Raw genomic sequence first — 24870 nt, 5'->3', positions numbered from 1 at the left:
TGGTGTGTATGTTGTTCTAAATACCACATACTTTAAACATTGTCTTTTTTTAAAATAAGAAATTCTTGCTTTTATGTAGCACCTTATTGCACATCTTAAAGCATTTAAGTTTCAGCCTTGGCTCAGTGGTAGCACTTATGCCTCTAAGTTAGAAGTTTGTGAGTTCAAGCTCCTGGTTGCTAATCAATTTATTTTTACTCCAGAGGAGAGGAGTTGCAAAATCACTTGACTCTGGAGCAGGGCAAACCACTTGCCTCTTGCAACCTGAAGACACAGCTGAGATAGGTAACTTGCTGTATGATTCTACATCCTTCCATTCTTGTCAGAAATCTACTATATCATTCCTGTGCTATCCATAGGTCTATTTTCAAATTAAATGAATAGAGTCTGTCTAGTCAGCTCCTGTACACGGGCATCAGTACCATTCAGGGCGATATTCGAGCCTGCAGTGATGCAAGTCTGTTGCCAATATTAAGAAGGCGAGTTTATTGCTTTGTCTAAGCTGCTTCTTTCCTTGTGCTTGACTCCTCCATATTTCTTTTCTTTGCAGGGTGATTTCACTTGGAACACCATGTTTGGTCAGAGTGTCAGACTGCAGCCTGTTCCTATTCAAAGCCTCTCTGAACTGGAACGTGCAAGACTTCAGGAAGTGGCCTTCTTACACCTACAAGGGAAAGATCTGGGTTGTCAGATTACCATCCCCAAAGGTACAACTTGTTGCCAATAATAATCAGTTTTTTGTTTACACACCTTAGAAATCCAAATCTTTTTATCATGAACCAAAGCAAGTTTGATATGAAGAGTGCAGACTTTTCAGGCTGTTTATGACTACATGAACCCCCGGTCATAGGGTTTAGAAGGAGTTGGCTTGTTATGTTGGACATTTTTGGACCGATCCAATTCCTCAGCTATCCAAACAGCTGCAAGAAAATCCACATTTAGAGTCTTATAGCAACAGCTTGTGTTGTAGAAAGTGGTGCATCAATTTCCTATTTGAACTTTCCAAACATGATTTTCTAACTGTTGTTTAGTTTAATAATATTACTTACAATATTAATATAATTTTATATAATAATAGACATCAGTCATGGCATAATGGGTAAAGTGGGGGTGAATTTCCTCACCATTTTCAGCACATTAGTGGTGTATAAATGGTTTAGGAAATTTTCTGAGTGAGGAAAATCAGGTGAAAGTTGTTTCCGCCCATCGAGCATTTTTAAAAAGCTACCCTGAGTTCCCTTCTGTTTTCTGAGACTTCACACAATCCACCCGTTGGGTCCACACTTGTCTGTATATGTCAGAGTGAGAGCCAGTGATGTAGCAGCTGCAAGTTTCCTGCATTTGCACTGCTAATGCACTCTTGGTAAATTAGACTGAGATATAAGAGGCACAGCAGCTGCCAGGATCCACTGATCAAAGTGGAAGTGAGGAGTTTGTGAGCATGAAGAATTTCAACATTGATGTCTGCAGCTTGGAAACACTTTTTAAACCCACTTTGTTTTTGGATTTATTTCTAGAGACGGCAGTATGAGGCAGGTGGACTCCAGCCATTGCCATTCCACTGGGTCTTGCATCTGTGGCCCCAATGATCAGTGGGATGGCCAGTCTAATGGCAACTATCTAATACCTATAAGCCCTGAGAGACAATGGTTGCCACGATCTGGAAGTCACGATTCATGCTGTGCTCCATTCTGTTTCCTACTGCTTCCAGAGCTCTAGTCTGTGCTTCCGTGGAGGTGGAGGCACCGACCAGTCCCTGGCTGCTTCCTAGCTGGGGAATCTGCTGCAGGTTCCAATCAAGCTGCTACATGCCCCATCGGTGGTTGCAAGAAAGAGAAAGCACTGTGGTGTTACCGTTAAGGACACCCGTCAATTGCTGCAAATCCTCAGAGGTTGACTTCAGAGCCTGCATGTAGGTATGATGTTCCTCAAGCATCCTTCTTTTCAAGCAAGTGCCCATAAGTTCTGGGTGTCATGGCTCTCAAGCCCTTGGCAGCTTTCTTCTCAGCCTCTGCTAGGATATGTTAATACCCCTGGGTGAAAGTATCTGAGTTGGTGCCTGGGAGAAAGGAAGCAAATGCTGCAGGTGATGAGTTGGCACAGGTTGGGGCAGGTTGAAGCACCTGCATGGAGAAGGTGTCCCGTTTCTCATACTCCTCTTCCTCATCATCGTCAGTGTTATATGCAATAAGGGAGAAATAACTGCCCAACTCCTCCTCTGCTTCCTCCTCATCATTGTCATCATCTTCCTCCTCCTTTGATCCCCCGTTGCTGTGGTGGATCTGCAGGAAAGGAGGGCAGAAGCTATAAGTCGCTGAGAATGTTACATGATGAAGTAGTACCTCACAGAATATTATTGATCCGATTGACAGGAAAATTTGTTGGCCTACAGTTTCCTCAAAGTGTGTTTTGCCAATGTTGCACGGCCTCCACATTTGGTTTCCTTGGTTTGTTCATTTGCATTCCTATTGATTTTTAAAAATTATTTATTCTTGAGATATGGATGTCGCTAGCGATAGCCTACGAGTTCCTACATATTCTGTGAGGTCTCACAAAGATAATCACCGAGGTGTGTTAGGAATGGTGGGGGGAAAAGGGCGAGATTTTCTGCCCATTACCTATAAATGGATGGAAAATCTAACCCAGAGTCTAGGTATAAGATTTACTTGATGAGTTCTTCATGCCAAAGGAGATGATATAACCTGAATACTCCAGAAGAGTAAGGTTCTATTGAGAACAAGACTGCAATCCTGCCCTATTGAAGAGTAGAATCAGAGGAATGACTGAAAGAAAGCCAACCACAGACCACTAACACTGGGGCCACTTCTTGGTGAGAGGATGGGACTCAAGAAGAAGGTGAAATGAAACATTGAACCTTTGGCAGAAGAAACTTGAAAGAAGGTCTGAGTGGTGCCCAACAGAAAGCCCATGAGCAGAGAACCAATTTGGTGGTGAGTGAATTGTCCTCATTCAATAAGAAAAAATCTGTGGAAGCTGGGTGTTAATCCAACTCAGACTAATAGATGAAAATCACCCTCTCCGCCAGTTGTAATGGGCACAAAAGTTCATAAATAGATACATTAAATAAAGAATAACATTGCATTGAGGTCTAAGTGTATTGTGTGTTCTTTAAATCCTTGATTTGAGGTGCAGAAACTTGATCTCTTATATCAATCTATTATATCTAAATGCTGCACTGTGATACTGAGTAAGGGTATGATTGATTGGACGGACTGCTGTGCCATGTAGTGCAAAATGGTAATTTTTTTAAAACTGTCTGGAAAAATCTTGATCCAAGGACAACATTTTTTTGGACGATTAAATAATTTTCAGGGTCCAACAGTATTCCCAGAAACCAAGTCAAAGTTTCCTGCCTAGATTTTCTTATCTTTGGTAAATGATAACATGTGCTAGTGCAGTCCTCAAAGGAATATTTTCTGTTTTTTGTTGAATAAAAGCGCACTATTTTTAAAGGGGCTCTGTCTCAATTTTCATGAAAATGTGTGTGACAAACTTTTTCAGTGCCCCATGTAATGATGTAGTTTGCATTGAAATACGTCTTAACATCACTTGTTTGCAATGTCATCTACATGGATTTCCTCCCATAGAAAGAAATACTCCATAACACTTTTTTTCTGTAACATACTGCTTTAACTTTATGAGACTCTCTGCAATAAGGCGGAGATGTGGAACTGTGCCTGCCTGTAAGTAAAGGAAATGCCCCTGTCACACATTCATGTTGAAATGTAATTACTTCCTGAAAACTGTCAATCCACTGGAAAAAAATGGGTTAACACCTGCTCTAGAATAGCAGAACGGTGGGAGTCCTGCCTGAGGTGGGCAGAAAACCATCCCAACCTCAGCAGCACAAGGCCGGGAGGTTTTAACTTCCGAGCCTCATCTGCATAGTCGTAGCCAGTTTTCCAACTGAAAACAGTGGGAAGCGCCAGCTCGCCGACGGGCAGGAGAGGAATGTCGGCTGGGAGGAGGTCGCTATAGATGCTGAGAAGCTGTTTCCCTTGGCTAGAACTAGGTGTCACAATCTCAATATAAGGGGTCAGCCATTTATGACGGAGATGAGGAAAAATTTCTTCACTCAGAGGGTTGTGAATCTTTGTAATTCTCTACCCCAGAGGGCTATGGATGCTGAGTCATTGAGTATATTCAAGAGTGAGATCGATAGATTTTTGGATACTAAGGGAATCAAGGGATATGGAGATAGGGTGGTAAAGTGAAGTTGAGGTAGAAGTCCAGCCATGATCTTATTGAATGATGGAGCAGGCTCAAGAGGCTGTATGGCATACTTCTCCTATTTCTTATGTTCCTATGTTCTTATGCTACTGGGGACCGAAGGAATGGTCTCTGGCACTCACATAAGTCACTGGGAGAGGGTTTGTGATTGGGGGAGGAGGGGGAAGCCTGGGGCAGGGAAGGGGTAAACTTTCCTTTTGTGGGCCGGAGGAGCAATCCTGCGGACAGGGTTAAAATCATCCCTAAAATGGCAGCTGGTGCAAGGGATATAACGTACTAGAACAAAATGTTTGTAGTAGCAGAATTTGTTATGAAAAGGCCGGCTGTTGATGGACACTATCATTCTTCAACTTCTGACTAGTTTATTTGTGTATTTCAAGATAGAGGGTGGGAGAAAAAAAGGGATCATTGAATATGTTGAAATGTAATTTGCATGCTACTGAGAAGAATTTCTTGGTGTACTGAGAATAAGAGGAGAGTACAAATCCTGGATTAATTAGAGAGTTTCCTGAGCTTTTCAGGAAAATTTGTGGTAGAAAGCCTTAATTACCCTATAGAAATAAATCTGTATATGGACTTGTCAAAATAAAATAAGGCAGTTCGCATCAAAGATCACTCCTCTTGTACCCTCACATTCCCAGCCTAGCATCCAATGGATTCTGATCTCCCCTCATGTCGTCTTCTCTACTAACTTGCCTGGTGGGTAATTGTAAACCTTTCTATTATCAGTTTTAAATTTGCTTTTCATGAATTTAAATCAAATGTCCTCTGGCCTTATTCTGGACTCAAATTCTGGGTTGACCTTATGCATATCAATCAATTTTTCGGACACCTTGAAGTAGGGCTGCCAACTCTGGTTGGACATATTCCTGGAGGTGTCATCACGTGACCTCCTGCCTCCAAGCGTCCTGTCCCCACACTCCTGCCATTGGTCACTCAATATGTCCATACTCACGGTGCTCCGCCTTCCCATGCCAGTTGGAAAGCGTATAGACTCTTCATTGCCCAAATGGATAATTCTTGACTGTCAGTCAAACAGCCTTTTTTCCCATATCCAATATTTTTGTAACTAGTAAACAAAAGTTTTCAAAGAATTTTTTAAAAAATCACAATTTTTTTAATGCCCGTATAATTTTTCTCCAGAGCTGCTTGCAGCAGGGTCCTGGAGATTAATCTTTAATTCCTGGAGACTCCATGGCAATCCTGGAGGATTTGCAACCCTACCTTGAAGAAGTTCCCTCTTAACCTTCTTCACTTCAGGCTTCATTGCTCATCATTTGTGTATAAACAAAAAATCATTACTTACTCTGTAGATAAGATCTCAGTCCAACCTTCTTCCTACAATGTACAAGCTTTTAAAACTCAAGCTTGATGTCACCTAACTACTCGTCTTCTTTTGCTCTTCTCAGTCTTTGCGATATACTGCATGACAGGTCTTGACCCCTAACCTAGGTTTCTGGATTTTGAAAAAAATCCTATCTTGAGATTCACATGGATGAAGGTTGAGATGATGAGAGTGAAACTATGAAGGGGACTGACTGTGACGAGCTTATCCTTTCCCTACTGAGCCACACTGTGTGACCCTTGCGTGACTTACTATGTTTAAGCTGCAGCATCAAGCGTGAGGAATTTGTTACAAATGTATCTTGAAAAGTCTCTTGTTTATTTTGTTCATTCCAAAGGGATTTGCTATGTTTTTTTTTTCCTCACTGTAGAGCTACCAGGAGGCTAACAACATCTTTATTGAAAGTAAAAATTAATTTCCATTCATATGTAGGGAATCCAAAATAATAAACCACTTAATACCATGTTAACCACTAACGGTCCTCCCCTGGCATTGGCCGCAGTGAGTTGTTGGGGTGTGGGAATGGAGTGCACATGGTCAGCAAAAAGATTTGAATAGAAGTTTTAATTCATTGAATGTTTACATTTTTTCTCCACGAGCAATGTCGTATTTCTAAACTACTCAGTTTCCTGTAGTCTTCAGGTGAAGAAGGGTTAGAGGGTGGAATCTCGTGTTAATGTGTTGACACTTGCCTGTTGTGTTTCCCTGTGCTGCCAGTAGGTGATGCTCTAATAGGAATCCCCAATTTAATTGTAAGATTGAAGTAGTAATGCATCCCTATCAAACCAGGAGGCTACTGATCATCTGGCATCGTTTCTTGCTTGTAGCTCCATTTGCTTCTGTATTGAATATTTAATGTCATCTACTCTAAAGTATTCAAAAATATACCTCTTGCTCAACTTCTTGTCATTCTGAAATTTCAATTTCTTTTAAGAAGTGTTAATTTTTGGCCCTCCATCCATCTGCTTCATCCTAGGGTAGATTTTTGCCTTCACCCTTGACCTGGGTGGTAATCTAGCGGGGCATATCGTCCGCCGTTCATTGAACCTGCCTGATTTTCATTTCACTATATCAATGGAATGAAAATCAGGCGGATTCTATAAAGGGTGGACGATCCAGCCCGCCAGATTACTGTCCAGAGGGTGAAGACGACAATCTATCCTGCGTGCTTCTCTTTCTCCACTCACTCACAGGCCTACTCCCTGTATCTCGCTCCTTTATCACCACCCTAATCCCTCTTCCTCTTTCCTTGGGCTACAAAAGGAATTTTTAAAAAATCGTCAGCTTCAGTAGGTTTCGAGCAGTCTCGTTCCCCCTCCTGATGTACTCCTGTTTCTTTGCTGGCTCGCAAGTCTCCTCCCAGTTCCTCTCCGCCATTCCTCTCCTGTCATTCAACCATGGCACTCCCTTCCTCATTGCTCATACGTCTCCTCAGGGCGCCCCGTTCCCCTGCCCCCTCTCTCCAGCTCTTCTTGCTCCCAGCCAGCCTGACTCCCAGACTACTCTTGATCTTGGTTCCACTGGGAAATTCTGCCCAAACGCCTTGTCTAGTCCTGAACTGTCCATGGCTGTTGATTCTCTTTGGAAAGAAAAAAAGGAAAACAAAACTGGCTCATTACCACATCTTTCCATGTCCCAGACCTCATGGCAGGCCAAAGGCAGGCGGGGGATTGTCTGAACTGAAGGGATGCTGATTTAACTATCTTTATTTTTAAGTAGCTTCAGGAGGGATAAGGGTGAGTCAATATCATTGAAAGAAATAAAAAGAAAGAACTTTAAAATTTCTATAGCGCCTTTCTTGACCTCAGGACGTCCCAAAGCACTTTAGAGTCAATGAAGTGTTTTGAAGTCTAATCACAGTTGTAATGTAGGAAATACAGCAGCCAATTTACGCGCAGCAAGGTTCCACAAACAACAATGTGATAATGACCAGATCATCTGTTTTAGTGATTTTGGTTGAGGGATAAATATTGGCCACGACACCGGGGAGAACTCCCCTGGTCTTCTTCGAAATAATGCCATGGGATCTTTTCTGTCCACCTGAGAGGGCAGACGGGGCCTCGGTTTAATGTCTCATCTGAAGGACGGCACCTTCGACAGACCCCAATGTCTCTTTCACACAGATTTTCTGAAAAAACGCAAACCAGAACAGTGGGAAATATGATTGTTATTAATTACAGTGACACACTGACATCAAAGTAAGTTAGAAATAAACATCTGATCTGCAGTCGTGAGAAGCTGACCCTGACTGTGGTGTCTCCCAACAGTTTGGTGTTCTCACTTACCCTGCTGGCTTTGTCTAACACGCCTCCATTCTGAATCAATTACAGATGGCAAATTATCTGTTTGGAAAGTGCCTTAATCTGCTTTCATAGATTACTTTTTTGTTTATCCCAGTCTTTTATTTCTCAAAGCTAAATTAACCTGTCCCTTGGTTTTTGCCAGCTACTTCTTTTCCTTCACATAACCTTTGAAAAGGCTCAAACATTTTTGCCCCCTTAAACAGCCAGCTACCTTTAAGTGGCTGCAATTCTTTAAATATTGCCTGCAGCCCTTTAAGGGATGATCAATTCCTGCACAATTCTTGCCCACTCACCCCCCCCCACCACCCCATCCCATCACCCAAAGGAGTACCGGGGATGTGACAGGCCAAACCTAGTCCAGAACCTCACCACACATGGCGAATTAGGGTTCACCTCGGACAATTATACAAGGTCAGTCAGGTACAATGTTGGTAAGCACTAAGCTCACAGCTGCTTCAGCATTGGGACCAGGAGATTTTTCCCTATTATTTTGTGATATCTGGTACCAGATAATTAGCATTTGTAAAATAAAGCTTCCATTTTTGTTGTGTTTTATATTTATTTTGATACTTTGAAATTCTATTTTCTCAGTAGTTGTATTTCTCTTTTTACACCACAGCTCCAAATGCACTGTTCTATCTGCACTTCCACCTCCTGTATTCTCACTATGTTAAAGTAAGACTTATTGTGCTGTCTCCTACTTCCAATGAGAAAAAGCCCAACTATCTCCCCAAACCTTCAGTGGCACTACTATCAACATCTTGGGGGTTCACCATTATCCAGAAGCTTAACTAGACCAGCCACATCAACACTGTGGCTACAGGAGCAGGAAAGAGTCTCGATACTATGTAATGAGTGGCTCACCTCCTGACCTCTCAAGGCGTCTCCACCACCTACAAGGCTCAAGTTAAAAGTTTGATGGAATAGTCACCACTCACCTCGATGGGTGCAGCCGCAACAACAATTAAGCTCAAAACCAACCAGGATGGAGTAATCTGCATGATAGGGCCCCTGTCACTGGACTCATATCTACCCCCTTTGTCACTGGTGCACTATAGCTGCAGTATGTCCTATCTACAGAATGTGCTGCAGAAACTCACCAACGTTACTTCAACAGCAACATTCTTCCCTGTGACCTCTACCACCAAGAAGGACAAGAGCAGCAATATCATGGGACACCATTCCTCCAAGTTCACCTCCAAGTCACACACCATTCTGACTTGGACATATATCATCTTTCTGTTATCACTTCTGGGTCAAAATCCTGGAATTCCCAAGCTAACAGAATTGGGGGAGCACCACAAGGACTGCAGCGAACTGCAGAAGAAGGCCCACCTCCACCTTCTCAGGGCGACTAGGGATGGGCAATGAATACAGCCCTGCCATCATCGCCCGCATACAGCAAAACAAATGTTAAACAAATCTTTTGCAGGACCATCCTCGGTCTCCCCTTCCTCCTACTTTTAAATTGAAGCTTGGTATTGCCTAATCACTATTTCTTGACGCTGTTTGCCACCTGCCATCTTTTTATTCAACCTTGGTGATGATATTCTTTGGCACTTCATTTTGATTTATTTTTCAATTTAAAAAAAGTTAGAAACATAATCCAAAATCCAAGATAAACAGAAAAAAATGGTACTGCCACTGTTTGCAATTAAGAGACAATAGAGTCTGCCGATTTCTGAAGAAAATTGAACAGTCTGCGGGCAGCTGCATTTGTCTTTATTGTGCTCCTTTCTATTATGTATTTTCTCTCTAATTTCATGCACTCTAGACTTGCCAGATTGTTGAAAATCATTTCAAGGTTTCATTTTAATTTAGAAACAGAAACATAGAAAATAGGAGCAAGAGTAGGCCATTCAGCCCTTCAATATGATCATAGCTGATCCTTTATCTCAATACCATATTCCTGCTCTCTCCCCATACCACTTGATGCCTTTTGTGTCTAGAAATCTACCTAGCTCCTTCTTAAATATATTCAGTGACTTGGCCTCCACAGCCTTCTGTGGTGGAGAATTCCACAAGTTCACCACCCTCTGAGTGAAGAAATTTCTCCTCATCTCAGTCCTAAATGTCCTACCCCGTATCCTGAGACTGTGGCCCCCTCGTTCTGGACCCCCCAGCCAGGGACATCCTCCCTGCATCCAGTCTGTCTAGCCCTGTCAGAATTTTATGCGTTTTAATGAGATCCCCTCTCATTCTTCTAAACTCGAGTGAATATAGGCCTAGTCGACCCAATCTCCTCATATGACAGTCCTTTCATCTCAGGAATCAGTTAACCACTCCCTGCTCTGCACTGTCCGAAATTTGAAAGAACAGTTGAGATAGGGAATAATTACAGAAAATGCTGGAAATACTCAGGCAGCATCTGTGGAGAGATAAACAGAGTTAACGTTTCAGGTCGATGGCCTTTCGTTTAAAACTGGAAGAAGTAAAGATTTAACAGTTTATAAGCAAATACAGAGCCAGGGAAAGGTGGTGGTGGGGGGGGGGGGTAGTGGAGGGGAGGAGAGTAAAGAACAAAAGGGAAAGTCTGTGATAGGGTGGAGGGCAGGAGTGATTAAATGACAAAAGGGATGATGATGCAAGGCAAGGAGGGTGGTAATGGGACAACTAAAGAAACAAAAGATGGGACTAGCGGAGCTGTAAATGGCAACATTAGAACCAATACCAGCACCTGCAATCCGAAAAAATGGGAGTAGTGGTTATGATCTGAAGTTATTGAAATCAGTGTTGAGCCCGGAAGGTTATAAAGTGCCTAATCGAAAGATGAGTGACCAGAAGCTCAGGGTCACGCTTGTGGACTGAGTGGAGGTGTTCAGCAAAGCAATCAACCAATCTGCGTTTGTTCTCCCCAGTGAGGAGCTTCCGGTCACTTGCCATTTTCATTCTCCGTCCCACTCCCTCTCTGACCTCTCAGTCCTCGGCCTCCTACACTGTTCCAATGAAGCTCAACGGAAGCTCGAGGAACAGCATCTCATCTTCCCTTCACCCCCCATTTCCTTGGCTCTATACTCGCTTAAAAACGTAATTCTTTACTTCTTCTAGTTCGGATGAAAGGTCATTGAATTGAAATGTTAACTCTGTTTCTCTCCACAGATGCTGCCTGACCTGCTGAGTGTTTCCAGCATTTTCTGTTTTTATTTCAGATTTCCAGCATCCGCAGTATTTTGCTTTTGATTTGAGATTGTGCTCAGCAGGTTGTCTTCATGTTGCTGTGATTTAAAAAAAAATCAGTACTCTAGCTGGCTGATATGATGACAGAAATATATATGCACAATGTGGTGACACATTGGAGAGCTGGATGGGCTGATTCAGCTAATGGAAATGGTGTGGAACGTTCAGTGGCAATATGTGTGGAGAGAACAAAACAATTATGGGACCATTCCCTAGTTATTTTACAGCCACTGGAAAAAAGGTTTTATCAAGAAATATTGTCTTGCTTTTATACATGGCCTTGATGGAGAGACTTCCTTTATCGTAGGGGTCCTAATTGCACGGTTTGACTTGAAGAGGAGCCCTGCTCGAGCAACTACCTTTTTAAAATAGATTGTTGTGGGCGTGAGAAAGTTCTGCAGTTTTAAATCTCAGATGCCAACAGAAAATTAAACATCTAGGGAAAACGTTTCCAGTCTTCTTGCTTTATGCATCCAGAGTCTGTGTTTTAATAACTTCTTGATTGACGCTAACTGACCTGATGCTTTTTTTCTACTTGCTTCCTTTGTTAATGTTCGCATCCTTCCAGTTGCTAACATCTATAAAATCCTGTCTTTACAGATGGACCAAAAAGGAAGAAATCTTTCCGGCGAAAGAAGGATTCCTTTTCCAAAGAAAAAAAAGACAAAGGTAAGGAAAGCTTTCCTATTTTCAAGCATTTTGCTCAGGGCTTTGAATACTTAAATAAAGCTTTCTATTCAGGCCAGTTTGGTTAAATTGCAAAGCCTGTTTAAATTGGACCCTGGAGGAAGTAGGGTTTACATGGATGAAATAGGCCAGAACACAAAGGTTACCCCATACTCTTTTAGAGGAGCGGTATCTTTATTCTTCTCTGACAGAAGCAAACCAGACATCAAATTAAGCATCTGAGGGATCATTTTAATAATGGATTTCAAAACATTTTATACACAGAAGTTATAACATGGAAACAATCCATTTGGCCCAACCAGTCTGAGTTGGTGTTGCCCTCCATGCGAGCAAATAGATCTAATCATATTTATCTGCCCATTCTCCATATCCCTTTATCCCCTTTTTCTTCATTCGCCTATCCAACCTAATCTTGAATGTTGACATAGTTTCTGCCTAAACTACTAACTCTGGAAGTGAATTCCACAGCCTCCTGACACACTCTGGTGTCAAATGTGCTATTAGCTGTCTCTCAGCGGTAGCACTCTTGTCTCTGAGTCACCAGGTTGTGGGTTCAAGTCCAACTCCATGCACTTGAGTACAAAATCTAGGCTGACACTCCAGTGAAGTACTGAGGGAGTGCTGCACTGTCGGAGGTGCTGTCTTTCAGGTGAGATGTTAAACTGAGGCCCTGTCTGCCCTCTCAAGTGGATATAAAAGATCCCATGGCATTATTTTGAAGAAGTGCAGGGGAGTTTTCCCCAGTGTCCTGGCCAATACTTATCCCTCAACCAAAACCGAAGAACAGATTATCTGGTCATTAACACATTGCTGTTTGTGGGACCTGGCTATGTGCAAATTGGCTGCTGCATTTCCTATATTACAACAGTGACTACACTTCAAAAGTACTTCATTGGCTATAAAACACTTTTGGACTTCTTGAGGTTGTGAAAGGCACTATATAAATGCAAATCTTTCTTTCTTTCTCTGTGTAAATAAGTTTCTCTTGCTCTCTGTTATAAATCTCTTACATTTAATCTTGTATCTATGGTCTAACATTAATGTTCATCCCTGTTAGAGAACTGTGTAAAAGGATAAAGAATATTGCTGCATTCCTGCTTTATTTAAAAGCTACTCAACATCGACAGTTTTAGACTTGCAAGCCAAACATTCTTGTTTAGAGAAGCCATTTGAAAAATTGGGTCTTTTTTTGTTAGAACAATGCAGATTAAGGGGCAATATGATAGAAGTGTTTGAAGTTATGAAAGGATGGGACAGTGTAGACAGAAGCAGATTGTTTCCACTGGTTGAGGGATCAAGAACTTTGTGCCTTCCTCCCACCATTCCTTGATCAAATCCTTTCAGTGGGGTTTCTACCCTGCCCATGATACATCAACAATATCATGTGTGACTTATTTCAGTGAATTATCTTTTTTCATCCTCTTATCCACAGCCTTTGGTTCATCAACAGTGCCTTCATACACCATTGTCTTTTCTCCTTGATCCACCTCTATGCCATTGCTCTCACACGTTCCATTCCTACCAATCCCAATGTAGCCAACATATTTCCTGCAATGGTTTCTCTTGCATTGCCCACATGGTTCCACCATGGCCCTCTACTATTCCTCATCTATATGCTGTCACTCAATGATGTCTGGAAGCTTCGATGTGATACAGATGATACCCAGTATCATCTTCACCTTCAATTTTCTGAATGTTGCTGTACGCAACGGCTTGTCCAATATCAAGTTGCACATAAACTAAAATTTTCTGGTGCTCAGAATTGGCAAGAATAAGAATATCCTGTTTTCCTCTCACCAGAAACTTCACACCTTCGCTCCTTATCCGATTCTTTTTTCCTGCTGTTTGTTCATGACAGTGTGCAATCTTAGTGTTCTGTTAGACCTGGAGCTGATCTTCAAACCACATCTAGTCCATCATCAATACCGCCATCTGTGCCATCTCTAGTCTCAACTTCTCTAAAGCTTTCCTCAATGGCCTGAATAAACTCCAACTCATCCAGAGCTTTTTGAAAAGATGTGCTGGTTGTGAGACTCCCTCTTCAAAGGTTGTCCTTGCTGGGTAAAATGCACTGCCCAGTATGGAACTGCAGAGACCAGGAAGCTCCCAGACACAATCATGTGTCCTGGATCAGATGATCCCAGTTGGAGTGGCGATGGCCCAGGGAGGAGGAGGAGAAGAAAACGTCAGCTAGAATCCTCACTCGTGATCACCATCTAGTGACCCCCCTACTGGTAAATGCACATGAGGACAGAATCAGGCTCACCTGTGATGTCCTCCACGTTAAATAGTTTGCGATATTATTTTATTAACTCACACAAAGAATGGCCACATGGACAACGTACTTGAGGATGTCTGGAACTCATGGGGTGATACCCCAGCATGAATCATCATCTTCAGGAGGGAAGGCAATAAAGGTGGAAAAAAAGGGGGCTATCTCTTCAAAAGTTTCCTGATTGGGAGTCGCTTCTCTAAGCATCATATACATGCAGAATACATTTCTGGTTGAGATTAACTAAAGCCAACTCTTCAAGATCTTAGTGTTCTTCATCCTCACTTGTGAAATTTTCTTCCAAGGTGATGTAAATGTAGCTCACTAGTGCTTTGCAGCCCATAGCGATTTATAGGGGAATCTTGGTTGGCGACATTAGATGAGAACTAATGAGTCAAAATACGTATAATATGTGTAACAAAATGTGTTTAACAGCTGCAGTCAATTAATATTTTTCCACTTGAATATAAAGGCTGCTGATTTATGAGGAGTATGTCTGGAACAATAATCTTATATGCTTGTCTCTTCTGACAGCTGATGTATTATTTTATTGAAAATTGAATGGAAATTTCATGGGGAGGTTGCACTATGTTGAAGGCATTTTAGCGTAAAGATTACCTCAGATATTTACAATATATGATGAGAATCTTACAAAACGTACATCACAGATTTGCAAGCAGGCATTTTGAAGGGCAACAGCAGCCTTTATATTCATGGAAAAATATTAATTGACTGCAGCTGTTATACATCTTCCCTCTCCTCCCTCTGTTTTTATATCACAAAAGGAAGGAGGACATTCCATTCTGTTGACTGTTAGTAAGACTTGGGGAAGTAGCAGAGCAAGGCTAAGTTAAATTATAGAAGTTCTCCAAACTTATAAAATTTCTTTCAGCCCCTTCAAGATAAATGAATAAATAAAGAGTCTGTGTCCTATTGGAAGGAGCAAGAGTTGTGAGTTGAATTTGTTTTTATTCTGGTTCTATATTTTTGTTCTGCTCTTTATACTGCAGCAGATGTCTGAAGAGAATAGACCTAAGGCAACACTTGGGTTTAGGAATTCAATTGTACAGGCAGCTCATTATAATGAGTCAGGTGTGCAGCCAGCGCTGCTTATTAGCTGGCCAACTTGTCTGCAATCACCCCCACACATCCCGTTGTTTTCAATTTCTTTTTATCTTCATTCTTGGGATATGGATATCGCTGGCAAGGCCAGCGTTTATTGCTCATCCCTAATTGCCCTTATGAAGGTAGTGGTGGTGAGCCTTCTTCTTGAGCCGCTGCAGTCCATGTGGTGAAGGTTCTCCCACATTGCTGTTAGGAAGGGAGTTCCAGGATTTTGACCCAGCGACGATGAAGGAACGGCGATATATGTCCAAGTCAGAATGCTGTGTGACTTGGAGAGGAACGTGGAGATGATGATGTACCCATGCACCTGCTGCCCTTGTCCTTCGAGGTGGTGGAGGTTGCAGGTTATGTTGTTTATGTGGCACAAATTTGCTCAGAAATTAAATTTTAAAAACACAAACAGAAATTACATCCAAAAATAATGTAGGTGTTTACACACAGACTGATAACAATTTCCTCGGTTCAGTTTTTCGGCTTGAATAATAATTTGAAACAATCCCAAGTTCCTTGTACACATCAGGACAGGGATTTTCCACTTTGGTGGAATCGTAGCCCATGTTTGGCAAGGTGAGCGTTCCACCTGCTGCAATGGCCAGCCTCTAATCCCAGACAATTTTCTGGGCACCTGGGTAATTTAAATAATGTCAGTGGGCTGTTGGCAGGATTCCCACCTCTGTCTGGGAGCCCACCTCATGGGAGGGAGGAAAATTGCTCAGGCTCCTGGCGCAGCACATAAAGGGACAGTCATCTCCGGGGCAACTGAAGGGAAAGGTAAATTTTATAAAATAAATTTTGCAAGGCTGGGGAATTGAATCAAATGCCCCGTGAGCCTGTTAAAATTTAAATCTCCCCCTCCATTTGCCATACCACCTCTATGGATGCCAGAAGTGCATCCCTTCTGCCTGGTGTTTCTAGGCGCAAATCACTAGAAACGCAATGAATGACGTATTCTCATGACCTTTGAATATGCCTGTCCGTATTTGGTACAAAATCTCATAAGTAGCAATTGAGAGCAAGGAGCCGCTGGAACAGCTCCCGAAGAATTTCCGGCCCTGGTCTGCTGGAGTTACGCCAGGGAGTTGGTGTAACTCCAATGGAAAATCCTACTCCTAATGCCTCGGAGTTCCAAAAAACTTCTAAACAATCAAGCTTTCTCCCAAATTCTGTAGATCTGGAACAGTTCCTACAAATTGAAGGGTGGCAAATGAAAAAACAGGGAATTACAGACCAGTTAGCCTAACATCGATAGTGGGGAAAATACTAGAGTCTATTATAAAAGATGTGATTACAGAACATTTGGAGGCCATTAACAGGATTGGACGAAGTCAGCATGGGTTTATGAAAGGGAAATCATGCTTAACAAATCTACTGGAGTTTTTTGAGGATGTAACTAGTAAAATAGATAGGGGAAAACCAGTGGATGTGGCGTTTTTGGATTTTCAGAAGGCTTAGAAACATAGAAAATAGGAGCAAGAGTAGGCCATTCGGCCCTTCGGGCCTGCTCCGCCATTCAAAATGATCATGGCTGATCGTCTAACTCACTAAGGAATTGGTACTCAGTAAATTAATGGGACTCAAGGCGGATAAATCCCCTGGACCTGATGGCTTACATCCTAGGGTCTTGAGGGAAGTGGCAGTAGGGATTGTGGATGCTTTGGTAATAATTTTCCAAAATTCTCTGGACTCAGCAAAGGTCCTGGCAGATTGGAAAACTGCTAATGTAACACCCTTATTTAAAAAGGATGGTAGGCAGAAGGCTGGAAATTATAGACCAGTTAGCCTAACATCTGTGGTGGGTAAAATTTTGGAGTCTATTATTAAGGAGACAGTAGCGGAACATTTGGATAAACATAATTTAATAGGACAAAGTCAGCATGGCTTTATGAAGGGGAAGTCATGTCTGACAAATTTGCTTGAGTTCTTTGAGGACATAACGTACAGGGTGGATAAAGGAGAACCAGTGGACGTAGTGTATTTGGACTTCCAGAAGGCATTCGACAAGGTGCCACATAAAAGATTATTGCTTAAGATAAAGAATCACTGGATTGGGGGTAATATTCTGGCATGGGTGAAGGATTGGTTATCTAACAGGAAGCAGAGAGTTGGGATAAATGGTTCATTCTCGGACTGGCAACCAGTAGCCAGTGGTGTTCCGCAGGGGTCGGTGCTGGGTCCCCAACTCTTTACAATCTATATTAACGATTTGAAGGAGGGGACCGAGTGTAACATATCAAAGTTTGCAGATGATACAAAGATGGGAGAGAAAGTAGAGAGTGAGGAGGACATAAAAAACCTACAAGGGGATATAGACAGGCTGGGTGAGTGGGCGGAGATTTGGCAGATGCAATACGATATTGGAAAATGTGAGGTTATGCACTTTGGCAGGAAAAATCAGAGAGCAAGTTATTATCTTAATGGCGAGAAACTGGAAAGTACTGCAGTACAAAGGGATCTGGGGGTCCTAGTGCAAGAAAATCAAAAAGTTAGTATGCAGGTGCAGCAGGTGATCAAGAAGGCCAACGGAATGTTGGCTTTTATTGCTCGGGGGATAGAATATAAAAACAGGGAGGTATTGCTGCAGTTATATAAGGTATTGTTGAGACCGCACCTGGAATACTGCATACAGTTTTGGTGTCCATACTTAAGAAAAGACATACTTGCTCTTGAGGCAGTACCAAGAAGGTTCACTCGGTTAATCCCGGGGCTGAGGGGGTGGACATATGAGGAGAGGTTGAATAGATTGGGACTTTACTCATTGGAGTTCAGAAGAATGAGAGGTGATCTTATTGAGACATATAAGATTGTGAAGGGGCTTGATCAGGTGGATGCGGTAAGGATGTTCCCAAGGATGGGTGAAACTAGAACTAGGGGGCATAATCTTAGAATAAGGGGCTGCTCTTTCAAAACTGAGATGAGGAGAAACTTCTTCACTCAGAGGGTAGTAGGTCTGTGGAATTTGCTGGCCCATGAAGCTGTGGAAGCTACATCATTAAATAAATTCAAAGCAGAAATAGACAGTTTCCTAGAAGTAAAGGGAATTAGGGGTTATGGGGAGCGGGCAGGAAATTGGACATGAATTTAGATGTGAGGTTAGGATCAGATCAGCCATGATCTTATTGAATGGCGGAGCAGGCTCGAGGGGCCGGTTGGCCTACTCCTGCTCCTATTTCTTATGTTCTTATGTTCTTATGTACCCTGTTCCCGCTTTTTCCCCATATCCCTTGATCTCTTTAGCATTAAGAAATATATCTATCTCCTTCTCGAATACATCTAATGACTTGGCCTCCACTGCCTTCTGTGGTAGAGAATTCCACAGGTTCATCACCCTCTGAGTGAAGAAATTTCTCCTCATCTCGGTTCTAAATGGCATACCCTGTATCCTGAGACTGTGACTCCTGGTTCTGGATTCCCCATCCATCGGGAACATCCTCCCTGCATCTAGTCTGTCTAGTCCTGTTAGAATTTTATATGTTTCGATGAGATCACCTCTCATTCTTCTAAACTCTAGTGAATATAGGCCTAGTCGACCCAATCTCTCCTCATACGTCAGTCCTGCCATCCCAGGTGCAACGAGTCCAGGTTGTCCTTGTACACCAGTCGCTGGAAGGGTGCATTCAGGTGCAGCAAGCAGTTAGGAAGGCGAATGGTATGTTGGCCTTGTGATGCACTTCCATATGCCTATGACTATTATATATTCATTTTTATTTCTGCTTTTTGAAGAGTTTTGTTCACATTTTGTTCACACTGGGAAATGGAACACTTTTTTTTATTCCAGACAAATGTCCAGCTCAAGCACTTACAGGTTACATATAACACAAGTTAGATACATAAAATAGCTCCCTCTATTCTGCCTAAAAATGTACCTTAACTCCACCATGCAAAAGCTCTTTCTGCTGCACAGTGTCCATTTCCATTTCCATTTATCACTTCAGTCGTCTTGTATTGTCTCTGAATGAGATTACCAATTTAATGCTAGTGGTATGCTGTTGGCTTACATCCACGAGGAACTAGGCTAAGCTCTCCCAAAACCCATTTAATATATTATGCTTAGGGCAACAAAAACAGAACATTTTCCATCTCATCTGGCTGCCTGGGATTTGTACCAAGAGGTCTTAGAAAGGCCAACCGAACTGACTGCACCACTCAGCTTCTGTGCAGTTTATTTATATGTTTCATATAGAACTAGCAGTGGTTGTAGGGATCACTAGAACACTTTATTTATGGATCTCATTTCAGATCCTTCAGTTAGATAAATTTCCAAAACAATTTTCTCAGCATACTGAGAAATTGGGGAGAAATTCGGCTTGTACCCAAAATGGGCGGCAAGTCTGCTGAGCGGTTGGACCATGTGCCGGCCTAAGGCCCGAGCCAAGTGCGGCAAGGCAATATTTATTAATGAGGGCATTAGGAATCAACCACATAGTGTGGGAATGGGGACCAGATTGGGCAGGGATGGCAGGTCGCTGGTGAACCAGGTGGGTTTTTATAACAATCTGGCAGCTTTCATGTTCATCCTACCTGGTGCCAACCCATAAAATATTACACTTTTAATGAAAAAATAAAGACTTTTTAAAGTCCCCCTTTTCCTCCTTCTTCCTCCCCTAATGTTTCATACCTCCCCATTGGTTAAGTGTTACTCCCAGTGTGATGCATCCACTTTTATTGTATCATTTATGTACAAACTACTTTGTTCACATTATAGAAAAAAAATTCTACAAGTTTTATAGTACATACACATTAAATTTATAAATATATTTACTATGCAATTTATATATTTCGCATGAATTTACATTTACTTAGATTTCATTTTTTGAATTTGAATTTCTGCAATTATATGAAAACCTTCTAATATGCTATTCCATCCCAATTTGTAATTGCTTATATTTTCTTCTTTACAATTTCTATGTTACTCCACCATGGCACATTCTTCATTGTACCATCTAATCCTCCAGTTCTTATCAAACAACATATTGTCTGACTTTCCATGTGCAACACCATGGACCTTCAACTAGTTATATATTAAATTCAATATATAGAGTCACGTGTTTTATTGAAAACTCATTGTAAGTACCTGTTACTCCTGTACGTACCGCTGTGATAGGTATTTTACAATGTTAAATGGGTTGCACTCTGTGACACACAATAGCTTCTATTTTATAGTTAGGTTATGCTAGTTGATCTGTGATGTGGAGATGCCGGTGATGGACTGGGGTTGACAATTGTAAACAATTTTACAACACCAAGTTATAGTCCAGCAATTTTATTTTAAATTCACAAGCTTTCGGAGGCTACCTCCTTCCTCAGGTGAACGATGTGGAAAATCGTTCACCTGAGGAAGGAGGTAGCCTCCGAAAGCTTGTGAATTTAAAATAAAATTGCTGGACTATAACTTGGTGTTGTAAAATTGTTTACAATAGTTGATCTGTGGCATTGTATATGGTAAGTCAGAGAATATGGTCACTTTCTTACATGTCTCTGATGTTTCTTTTCTTCTGCTTCTATCTCTCTCTTTCTCTTTGATGCTTCTCTCCCCTTAACTCTTTATTTTGCTTCTCTGACCTCTTCTGCTTTTCTGTCTTTTTCTTTCCTTCTTTTCTTAAGTTGGGTGGTATTGTGTGATTTGGTGTAATATTATGTGGTGTGGTGGGGAAAGGAGCCACCAACAGCTGCAGGCTGCATGTGTAGTGGGTGTTGTGAGGCAAATACGTCCCTCAATGGCTCCTTTTCCTTTCCATTCCCTCCCTCAATCACTTGTGCTTCATCCCAACCCCTTGCAATATTTTGAAAAATTGTATTAATTAACTTAAACCTAGATTTATTGGTCTGTTATTTTAATGCCAACTTTAAAATAAATTGGCTAACAGCAGGATTAAAATAATGCCAATCAGAAAACCTAGGCTTTCAACAATTGTTGAATATTATTGATGACTTCATTTTGAGGCCCTATTTATTTTACAGCCACTGGAATGTCTCTTTTGATAGTTTACCAAAAATTACACAATACCCGATGAAAGAGAAAACTGCCAAAAATTAAACTTCTGCTATTCAGTTTACATTAAAAAATGTAAAAACTGAGAGCAATTTTACAAAAAATAATAGACATATGCAAGCATTGGGGGTGGATGGGAGGTGTGGGGCTGGACAGACCTCGGAGGACAGAAAGAACATTTTTTGTAGAAGACAAAAGTGCTTTAAATAGACAACAGTAAGTAAATAACAAGCGTGAAAACCTTTCTTTAAAGCTTGCAATGGTCTAATTGAAAACTAGCCAAAGAAAGAACCAACAGTGGACCTCCCATCACCAGAATTCTAGCCAATTGAAAATGGAAATAGGGTAAATTTTACATTAAGATTTAAGACATCTAACCTCGTATTATTCCTTTCCTTTTGCAGAATTAAATCCGCTAGGATTTGGGATTCCTTTGCCGCAAGTCATCCTCAATGACTGTGCACGTAAGAAGAAGCAAGATGCAGTGAAGGAAGGTCGGAGAGACTGCTTAGACTTGGAGACAACAGTAATGAGTTTTCGGGCTAAGAAACAGCATAAGCATCTGCATGACAGTGATGCATTCCTGCAGTCAGCACTAGAAATAGTAAATGAACCCCTCTCCCCGACCTTTCTGGATAATCTGTCTAGAGGCCACAGACGGGTATGTTATTTTTTCAATGTGATAAGTCAATGTGGACAAGACAACAAATATTCATATGCCAACGAAGTGGTAAATATGTCAAGAAATAGTGTAACAGCTCTGCATGAAACCTGATGATTGGACCTTCTTACTGGATGGCTTGAATTTTTATTTAATAATGTTATTAACTCAAGGCTATCTGGCATCAGGACATTGCATCACTGAAAGGTATGACATGAGTTTTCCATGATTCCCAAGATGACGAATCCTGATCTCAGAAGTGTTGGGAAGGGGGAAGAAGCAGCATACACAAATGAATTATATTGTACAAATTTTCCTGAAGAGTGAGACTCACTTTCAAAAGTATTTTCTCCACTCTCCATTTTTTGATATCCTCACACCACCATGTACCATCTCCAAACCAGAGGGTCCAAAGATAACCTGCTTCCAGGCTTCTCACAATGATAGCAGTGGCTAGGAGGTGCAACAAATCAGTTGCAATGACTCTTCTTCCTGTTGGGAAGCACCTAAGCTCCTTTGTGTCTTTACCGCAGAAGCATCTGTGGTATGTGCCTATAATTTAACACTCTGTTTATAGCATGCTAGGGCTCCAATGAGCAGTGCCAACTGCTTTTCTAGAGGTAACCTGGGGCACCATTGTGTAACACTAATTAGAGTGGTATTTTCAGGGGGCAGGCAAATGGCTGTTTGGTACTGGGCCAGGGAAGGGATGTGAACATAAAGAGATTAAAGAATCTTTAAAAAAGAAACATTGGAGGAAGAATGTGGAATGGGGAGGGCAATATGCCAATGAAGTGGTAAATAGACAATCTGTTACAAGGCATAAAACATATAATATCAGGTATACAGGTCAATTGTGGTCTCCCATCCCTCACCCTTTAAAAGAAATTGGCCTCAAATTTCCTTAAAATGACTTACACTGTTGCACTTTTTTAAAAAGTTGCACCCACCAATGCCTACTGGAAGGAACAGGGGTTCCTGGATCTGCTCATTTGCATTCTCATTGGTGCAGGCATCGTTGTAACACTGGGGTAAAACTGCAAACTTCTGTGCAGCTTTTAAAAAGATAATTCAGCCTGCACTCTTCAGCAAACTGGGGGACCAACAGGAACAATGCTTGGGTCTTTCACTTCACTCTCCAATAACTTCACAGCATGTTTTAGGAATATTTTTAGAATACCTGTACTGAATTATGACCACTCAAGCACCATATGTAGGGAATGCCACCAAACCATAGAAGAAGAGCACGCAACTTCACTTATTCAGACCTCCCAGACCTCGGAGGACATTGAAGGCAGGACAAACAGACTCCTAGGTGTGTGTGCCTGCAAGTCACCCAGAATTATCACTCATGCTACCCGGAGGGGGGTGGCACTGGCACACCGCAACTTCCTCACCCGTAGGATTGCAGAACAGAGCCACAAAATGTTCCGCATCGTCAGCAGGCAGACAAGGAACATACAGGACACCTCTTCCTTGTCTATCCTGGGCACCAGCATGCTCCACCCTTTTAAAGCAACACTCGCTCACTGGTTAAGTTGGTGGGGCTCCAACTCGGCATCTTGCACTGTGGCTAATCAGCTCCCCTCACTAACATGCACAACCCAAAAACACTATCCTCCACTTTAACAGACTCAAACCCCCACATCTCTTACTTTACCTCACTCATGACATTTGGAACACACTTCCAGCCTTATCCCATTCACTATCTTCCTGCAGAACAAATTGGCACACAATACACCCACCAAAGGCAGGCCACTGGAGGGACATCCCCACCTTTAAATTTTTCACCCCAATTTACTGACTGAACAACTACATTGTCACCCTGGCATCCCTGTGAAGTGTCACACAACTTTCTACCCTCTTCTCTGTCCTCTTAATTCCAAGGGGGTAATCACCCATTCTTAGCTTCTACCCATCTTTCCTGTAGATCCACTACAGCAATGGGAGGCACAGGAGGAGGAAGATGATGACGATGGTGAAGGCGGTGATAAGGACCAAGCCATCCAGGAAACATAGCTACATGATACTGCCGTCTCTCAGGACAGCAGTACATGCTAGGTCTCAAACCAACCCTCAGTAGAACATGGTGGAGGGTGGGGGGTGACACCCAGCTGTCAAGGAGCAATCTAACATGAGACAAGAGCCACCTCGGTCCCATGAGCCTCCCATAGAGCATGAGCAGCCAATTAGCCCCGATTGTAACCCCACCCGCCCAGCGGGAATGGGGCGGGCGAGTGGTTAAATTTGGGAAAATCGTCTGATTGCCTCATTCCCGCTGGAAACTGCAGCCTACTAAGGTCGGAAACATGCCCTCCAAAAGAGGTGTGCACCTCATGTATACATTCAAATAAGGCTCAATGACACCATATGACCCCAATGTAATTTTAGCCGGGTGCGTCAGCAGTCCCGCCTATCAGAAAACCTGCTAAGTAAAACATGGTGGCATTGGCTTCACAGACTGACATGACTGGAAACTACTTTTGAAGGGTTACTCAGTTGCAAGCACTTGGGTTATTAGGATCTATGTGCATTGTGTTATTAGGATCTATGTGCATTGTGTTATTAGGATCTATGTGCATTGTGTGTGGTTCATTTCCAAGCCAGTTCTGAGCTTCCTTTTTGCTTCTTCCTGACTTTTTCCCTTAACAATCCTCATTAAGCACTCACTGCTTAGCATGGGTGCTGTTTTTGCTTCACTTCTTTGGATGGATGAACAGTTGGGTGAAAAGGAGCAGTGCTCCCCAGTGTCCATTGCTCCAATGAGTGCTCACAGCTTATCCTCTGAGTGTTCACTGTTGCCCCAGTGCTTATTGCCCCTTGCCACTATCCTGAGTGTCCCCTCAGCCCAAATGCTCACTGGCCCCAGGCCCACCAGTGGTGTGTGCTCTCTTTACCCTGCATGCACATTGGACCTAGTCCCATTCTCTGACTGTTCATGGGCTTACAACTCCCATCTCTTCTCCTCAGTCCTCCTGATTGTTCTCATGCATCAGAAGCCCTTAGAAGCTCTCAGACCCATGCCTCACTGAGTTCTCACCCCCATTTTAGCATATTCCC

The 24870-nt window shown here is 42.2% G+C and overlaps 1 protein-coding gene across 4 annotated transcripts in view; it reads left to right on the top strand.

Annotated features, from left to right (window-relative positions):
* The window catches only part of arhgap36 (Rho GTPase activating protein 36), a 103257-nt gene that overhangs the window by 30644 nt on the left and 47743 nt on the right, over window positions 1-24870 (top strand). For 3 of the 4 annotated variants that reach the window (XM_067997034.1, XM_067997031.1, XM_067997032.1), the window contains exons 2-4: window positions 551-707; window positions 11677-11745; window positions 21554-21810. In XM_067997034.1, coding sequence (XP_067853135.1) covers window positions 572-707; window positions 11677-11745; window positions 21554-21810 — 462 coding nt within the window. In that variant the 5' untranslated portion in view covers window positions 551-571. The remainder of the gene's footprint in view (window positions 1-550; window positions 708-11676; window positions 11746-21553; window positions 21811-24870) is intronic. The other variant, XM_067997033.1, reaches the window with a different exon arrangement.

This window comes from Heptranchias perlo, chromosome 15, assembly GCF_035084215.1.
Source record: "Heptranchias perlo isolate sHepPer1 chromosome 15, sHepPer1.hap1, whole genome shotgun sequence".
Lineage (NCBI taxonomy): Eukaryota > Metazoa > Chordata > Chondrichthyes > Hexanchiformes > Hexanchidae > Heptranchias > Heptranchias perlo.
Note: the sequence above shows the minus strand (reverse complement) of the source record. Positions and strands in the feature narration are given on the sequence as shown.